At 37.2% G+C, this 7,746-nt stretch overlaps 2 protein-coding genes across 2 annotated transcripts in view; both read left to right on the top strand.

Annotated features, from left to right (window-relative positions):
* The first annotated feature begins 1,883 nt into the window (after positions 1-1,883).
* ZNF177 (zinc finger protein 177) overlaps positions 1,884-7,746 on the top strand; it is a 40,593-nt gene continuing 34,730 nt past the window's right edge. The window contains exon 1 of the mRNA XM_008576235.1: positions 1,884-1,995. Coding sequence (XP_008574457.1) covers positions 1,963-1,995 — 33 coding nt within the window. The 5' untranslated portion in view covers positions 1,884-1,962. The remainder of the gene's footprint in view (positions 1,996-7,746) is intronic.
* LOC103593277 (zinc finger protein 559-like) lies at positions 3,975-4,505 on the top strand (the record flags this gene model as incomplete). Its single annotated transcript, XM_008576233.1, is given in 1 exon segment — positions 3,975-4,505. A coding segment is annotated over 1 exon segment (468 nt), but the record flags the coding sequence as incomplete, so codon positions are not given.

Below are 7,746 nucleotides of genomic sequence, written 5' to 3'. Positions count from 1 at the left end.
ATTTGTGTTTATTATCTGCTTAGCCCTTTGTAACATGAGATACCTAAAGTGTAGGATCTTTCATATATAGTTCACTGCTTTCTCCTCAGTGTCTAGTGTATTACCTGGCAAAGCGAAAGCCTTTCATAAATATTTGAGGAATAAATGAAGGCTTAAGCCAGAAATAAAGACTTTAAGGGAGGCAACCCGGCCTACATGGTTTGGAGGAGCTGAAAGATGTCTGAATTCAAAAAAACCATTTGTGTTGAGGATCCTCAAGATCACTCTCATGCTCAGTGATTCACTAGAAGGACCCATAGGACTCAGAAGCTACTTAACCCATGGTTACAGTTTATTATAACAAAAGGGTACAGATCAGAATAAGCAAAGGGAAAAGAGGCGTGGAATGAAGTCCAGGAGAAACCAAGCGTCCAGGCATCCTCTCCCAGTGTAGTTACATGGATAATGCTTCATTCTCCCTGTAGCTCTATGTAGTATTCATGTGAAGTGTTGCCCACCAGGAAAGTTCACCTGAACTTGGTGTCCAGGGTTTTTATTGAGGGTTAGTCACTTAGGTATGCAGCACCTGCATGACAGGCTTCATTCACTCAGGTTTAGCTTCCAGAGTTCAAACTGATACATCCTTGCCCAAAGCTTCAGGCATACAAAAACAGGTATTTAATATAAATCATACTGTTAGCATAAACTATCTGGTCAAACTAGTACAGTGTGGCTCAAGGCCTTAGGCATACAGAAACATGCTTATTGGCAAGATATTCCATGGGCTCAGAGGCCATTGCCCATAAACTGAGCCAAGGGACAGTCCTAAAGACAGACCTTTCTCAGGAAAGTGCAAGATTTGAGCAGCCTGGGCCTGCTGAGTAAACCTTTTCTGCACACCATATCATGATCATCTTCTGGTCATGTTGGAGAATAACAACCACCTCAGGAGTTTAGGCTTTTGAGACAAAGTAACCTGCATTCAAGTTCTGGCTCGCCACTGTCTGATGATCTTGGGTCAGTTACTCCTGTCTGAGCTTAGGTTTCCTCACCTGTTAAATGACAATAATAAAAACTACTTCAATAATTATATGAAATTATCCTGCCACTGTTTCTGGCACATAGTGGGTACTCATTTAATAGCAATTGTTATTATTTATATCCATGTGGTGTAGTACTCTGTAGCTTCTAATGGCATTCACATAAATGATTTCATCTTCTGCAGAGAGATGGTTAATGAATGATACTTGATGACAGATGAGTAATGCCTGTTGCTTAAAGATTCATGGTTTGAGGCAAGATTCCCATTACTATGTAGTCAAGAGGAATTAAGATTGACTTATACACTAAATTCAGACACTGTCTTGAAGATACTTGGGGAACAAGATGTTCAGGCATATTTCACTATCAGACTCAAATTATGCCAACCATTGATCTTTCCCTTTGTGGTAGTCCTTGTTCATGCTACTTTAAGACCCCACTTTAGCCTGTGAACAGCTTGTCTTGTGATCAGGGTCTAGGTTCTCAGCAGTCCTGTTTCTGACCTACCTCAGAGGGGACTAAAATAGATATGAATATGCTGTTGTCTAAATCCTAGTATTTGGGAAGGAGGAGTAAGTATGCAAGATTTTGTGGGAGAGGTTCTGCTTAATCAAATGTTTCACCATTTTTGGCAAAAAGAGAGAAAGCATTAATCTCTCTGGAATTTGATTTCTTCATCCGTAAAATGGGATTATTAAACTGTACCTCCTGGTTATCAAAGCCTAAAGCACCTTTTCTAGCTTCAGGAGAGAGGTTGCTTGGGTATTTAATGGCAGCTGTGTGTGTGCGTGTCTCCACTTAGAATTAGTATGGAGTGGCTTCCAGGCTTATGATTATGGAAGCTGTGGACAGCCTGGGTTCTCGGTTTTTATTTCTTCTTCACAAGATCATCTTTCTCAAGACATTTTCTGTCTTTGTAAGGCAAACTCAGAAGAGGAAAGGATGGTGGCTGGGTGGTGGAGAAATTATTCTCAGGTAAGTGGGAAATTGATTTTTCTATAGAACCCTATGCTTCTTCCTACCAAGTAGATATGTTTCCTTCCAATGGAACAGCATGTCTTTAAGCAAATAGTGCTTGAGTCTCTAGTCAGCTTTTAGGGACTAAGTCTCTAGTCGTATTTCCTCAGGTCACAGGGGCTCTCATGTGGTTAACAGATTACATAGGGAAATGATCCAATTATCCCAGTATTTACTAACTTAATCTAACTCTTGCCCATTCTGAATGTATGCTTTCATTTTGCTATGATAGACAGTAAGGGAATGAATATTTACTTCTCTCAGAGTATTTGTACTGTCACTGGAGCATTTATTAAGGTGTCTGTAATGTGCTTAGGGCTGTGCTAAAACCTATTAAGAAAGAAAAATAAGGCCAGAAAAGGTCACAATCTAGTTGTGGTGAGATACATTCTGACAGGTGAAAGAGGTGCTCTTAAAGGCATGTGACTACATGAGATCACTGGTGAATATGTACAGATAGAAGAGGAGTGAGGACCATCAAGTGATAGGAGACCACAGAACCTTGTCAAGGCATTGGGTCCCTCATTCTCCAGTGAACACAGTGGAGAGAAGGTACTTGCCTGATGCCAGCATGTGTGTGATGGCTTAGGACTCAGTGACCTTTGAGGATGTGGCTGTGGACTTCACCCAGGAGGAGTGGACTTTGCTGGATCAAACTCAAAGAAACTTATACAGAGATGTGATGCTGGAAAACTATAAGAATCTAGTTGCAGTAGGTAAGGCTGGTACCATTCCTTCATTTAGTTTTTTTTCTGGAACAAATATTTAAGTAACTGTATTCTAAGCTCTGTGCTTATTAATGGCAATGCAGTGGTAAACAGGTCATTGTTTCTCTCTCATAGACCTTACCATCAAATGACTTCCTCATGAAAATGAAGAGCTATTCATTGCACTAGCTTTGTTTTCTCCATGGATAAAAGACTTAAGATTTCATAAATGTATAGAGAAGTTCAAGCCTGGGTTTCAGGGAAAGATCACCAGTCCTTTTGATATGCAGTGAAAGAGAAAGTGTTTGCATTTTAGATTCATTTCAAAGTTTACTGGTTCGTTAGTTTTGGCATGAATGTTTTGTTTCTCAAGTTATACCTGACAGCATTTGGAATGCCTGAAAAACAGAATCTTGGCCCCTAATTTATGGAAGTATTTGTCATTTTTTGCTCATTCTTCTCCATCACGCATCTTTCCCTGAGAGCAGGGCACCAGCTATACAGACCTGGTATGACTTTTCAGGTGGAACAAGAAAAACTGAGGAGAGTGGAGAAAGTTCTTCAAGGTGAGGGAAAAGGCAGATATGACTCTGTGAGAAATAGTCCTAACCTATGATAGGTGCAGTCCATTTGGAAGTGTTAAGTTAGAAGCTTTTGAAGATGCACTTTTTTTCTGAGAATATTGAGGCCATTTGGTTTCTGAGGTTCCTTGGGTACCTTAAACTTCACTTTCACTTTCCATCTTTGAAACTTTCTTTTGGCCTGACAAAAGATTTGTCCCATTTCTTCTTTATATTTTTCATTTCCATTTAGCTCTTTATCCATTTCCTTTCAGCTTTATTTCCCTATTTATTCTTTTTTTGTTGTTCACTATCAGTCTCAATGTTTAGAGAATCATTTCTTAGTAAATCAATTTGACCACGAGAACTTATTTTTTTCAAACTCTTAATACAGCCAAATTTCTCAATCTGCTTATATTTCTTATATTTTATATTTAAATAAATATATATTTATTTATTAAATATATATGTATATATACTAGCCTGGTGGCAGGCTAGTATAGGGATCTGAACCCTTGAACTTAGTGTTATCAGCACTGCACTCTAACCAAGTGAGCTAACTGGCCAGCCCTCAACTATATTTCAAGTCAGTGTTTGAAACTACCTACACATTGGCCTTCCATTTTTAACACTATTTCTGTAAAAACTTAAATTATTAACTTGTTTCTCAAAACTTACCATTCACATGCGAGTTCACACTGGAGAAAAACCCTATGAGTGTAATAAATGTGGGAAAGCCTTCACTGATTCTTCAGGTCTTACAAAGCACGGAAGAACTCATACTGGAGAAAAGCCTTATGACTGTAAGGAATGTGGAAAAGCCTTTGCTAGCTCTTCACATCTTACTGTACATATGAGAACTCACACTGGTCAGAAGCCTTATCAATGTAAGGAATGTGGGAAAGCCTTTAGATACTCCTCACACCTTAGTCAACACAAAAGAACACACACTGAAGAGAGACCATATAAATGTAAAAACTGTGGGTGAGCCTTCACTATTTCATCAGGACTTACAGTGCACATGAGAACTCACACTGGTGAACGGCCCTATGAATGTCAGGAATGTGGGAAAGCCTTTACTCGATCCACATATCTTATTCGACATTTAAGAGCTCACAGTGGGAGAAGCCATATATAAAAAAGTGTGGAAAACCTTCAGTAATTCCTCATGCCTTACTGAATGTGTAAGAATTCACACTTGAGAAAGAAGCTTATGCTTGGAAAGAACATGGGAAAGCCACTACTTTCCCACTTAATATATACTAATTCATAGTGGAAATGTACACATTTATAAGGAATGTGGGAAGCCTTCCTTGGTGTCTCAGATCTCAATAATTCTAATAGAATAGAAGCCATGTGAATGTAAGGAATGTGGGAAAGCCTTGGCTCTTCCATGTGCCTCACTTACTATTCATGTGTCTATGCATCCTAGGAAAAATGCTATGAATGTGCAGAATGTAGGAAAACCCTGACTCAACCCTCACACCTTCCTGAGTCTGTTTGAACTCATGTTGGAAAGAAAACACTATGACTGTGAGGAGGGTGGGAAGGCTTCCACCATTTTCCTCAGACCTTACTGAGCTTGTGAGCACATTGGATATAAATGCAAGTCCTCTGGATGTAAGGAATGTGTTGAAACCTTTCCCTTTGCCTTATACCTTAATATTTGCCTGTGATCTCACAGGTGTGAAAAATCATGAGTGTAAGAAATATGGGACTTTGTTTTGTGTTTATTTTCTACTTTGGGAAAATGTAAAAACACACATTATTGAGAAATCCCATTAGTGAAAGTAATGTGGGAAAGCCATTTATCTTTGTCATAGGAAACATGAACCACACTAAAGAGGAACTGTGACTGTAGGGAAGGTAGAAATGGCTGTATTAATTTACAGTACATGCAAAAAGTCACACTGGAGAAATACTGTTTGCATGTAAAAAAAAAACTGAAATGTTTTTGGTGAATATACAGGCCTTACAATGTATTTTTTTATAAAAATAAAAATCTTACAAAAAGGTTTCTCAAAGGTGTGAAAAATCATGAATGTAAAATCCTTACAAAAAGGTTTTAAGTAAAACCTAAAAGAGTAAGGAATTTAGGAAAGTTTTGGGATACAGTTTTTCACTTATTGGATACAAGAGAATGGATACTGGCAAAAAAAACGAAATAAATTTTTATTTAAATGAGTTTGTCTATCTGTGTGTCTTTAAAGACTAGCAATGTTAGCATCTTTTCCTATGCTTATTTACCATCCATATATTTTTGGTGAAGTGTATGCTCTATAATCTTTTATTGCTGTTAAGAGTCTTTGGTTTGAGTAGAGTTGGTTCTTTTAATAAAAAGATTTATTGAGTTATAATTGCCATATAATAAAGCACATATTTTAAGCATACAACTTAAGTTTTGGCATACACACACATCCCTGAAACCATCACCATACTCAGGAAAACGAACATATTTATCAACCCAAACAATTTCTTCCTGCCCTTTTTTAATTTCTTCCTCTCACCATTCCCTTCCCCCTAACTCCTCTGATCCACCGATCTGCTTTCTGTCACAGTAGGCTACTTTGCATTTGGTAGAGTTTTTCTATAAGTGGAATCATGCAGTATGCCTTTTTCTGTGGCTTCTTTTAACTCAGAGTAATCGTTTTGAGATTCATTCATGTTGTAGATTACTTTTCACTGTTGAGTAGTATCGCAAGGCATACCACAAATTACTTATTCTTTCACATATTAGTTCCACCTTTTGGCTGTTGTAATTAAAGTTGCCTTGAACATCCATGTACAAATTGCTTTAACATGTGCTTTCATTTAAGAGTGGAGTGACCAGATGATATGTTAGTGTACATATAACTTTTTAAGAAACTACTAAATTTTTCCCAAGTAGTTGTACCATTTGACATTCCCACAAGCAGTGTTTGAGAACTGCAGTTTCCAATTTCTTCCTGCCCTTTTTCAATTCCTTCCTCTCACCATTCCCTTCCCCCTAACTCCTCTGATCCACCGATCTGCTTTCTGTCACAGTAGGCTACTTTGCATTTGGTAGAGTTTTTCTATAAGTGGAATCATGCAGTATGCCTTTTTCTGTGGCTTCTTTTAACTCAGAGTAATTGTTTTGAGATTCATTCATGTTGTAGATTACTTTTCACTGTTGAGTAGTATTGCAAGGCATACCACAAATTACTTATTCTTTCACATATTAGTTCCACCTTTTGGCTGTTGTAATTAAAGTTGCCTTGAACATCCATGTACAAATTGCTTTAACATGTGCTTTCATTTAAGAGTGCAGTGACCAGATGATATGTTAGTGTACATATAACTTTTTAAGAAACTACTAAATTTTTCCCAAGTAGTTGTACCATTTGACATTCCCACAAGCAGTGTTTGAGAACTGCAGTTTCTCGTCCACATCTTTGCCAATAATTGGTATGGTTAGTCTCTTATTTTGACCGTTCTAATGGGTGTGTAGTAGTATCTCATGTTTTTAATTTGCATTTCCTGACTAATGATGTTTAACATGTTTTCATGTGCTTATTGGCCTTAAATCTTTGAGGAAGTGTTTGTTCAAATCTTCTGCCTGTATTACATTGGTTTTGAAATTTTTCTTATTGAATTTTGAGTTTTTCATTCTAATATATTTAATATATTTCACATCAGGTATAATTGCCATATATATTTCAATATATTAGAGATATTAGTATATTTAATCTTAATATTTCATAGTTAATATAGTTAACATATTTAAATATATAATAAAGTATATTTTGTTTTTTATTTTAATGTAGTTAATATATGAATATATGTTTGTATTAGTCCATTTCTGTTGCTTATAACAAAATACCTGGAACTGGGTGATTATAAGAAAATGAAACTTATTGCTTACAGTTTCAGAGGCTAGGAAGTCCAAAGTCCAGAGGGAACACATCTGGTGAAGGCTTTCTTTGGTTGTGACTTCAGTAACAGGAGGGTGTCACACTGCGAAGATGGTGGAGCAGAGAGAGAGACAGACTCTCCTTTTTTTTTAAAGCCCTCAGAAACACACCTCTGACCACCATTGTTAATCCATTCACTACGCCACGGTCCTACAATCTAATCACCTCTTCAAGGCTCCACCTTTCAATTACCATAGAAGGATTTCCCACCCTGTTAAGTCACAGTGAGTCCAACTTTCTAATACACAAAACTTGGGAGACACAATTCAAACTTCAGTGAGTTTTGGGGGTACCTAATTCAGTCCACTACAGTATTTAATATAATATGTTGTACTTTGGATACAAGTACAAGGGATCTTGAAAACATTCATGGGGCTAGCTGGTTAGATTAGTTTGTTAGAGCGTGGTGCTGACAACACCAAGGTTCAGCCGCCTAGAAAAAAGAAAAGGTTAAGTTCATGGAAAGATTCATGTTATCTTTTTTTTTTTTTTTTTTTTTTTTTTTTTTTT

Source organism: Galeopterus variegatus, unplaced genomic scaffold (assembly GCF_000696425.1).
Source record: "Galeopterus variegatus unplaced genomic scaffold, G_variegatus-3.0.2 Scaffold1313, whole genome shotgun sequence".
NCBI lineage: Eukaryota > Metazoa > Chordata > Mammalia > Dermoptera > Cynocephalidae > Galeopterus > Galeopterus variegatus.
The sequence above is the reverse complement of the archived record's forward strand: the minus strand, read 5'-3'. Positions and strand labels throughout refer to the sequence as shown.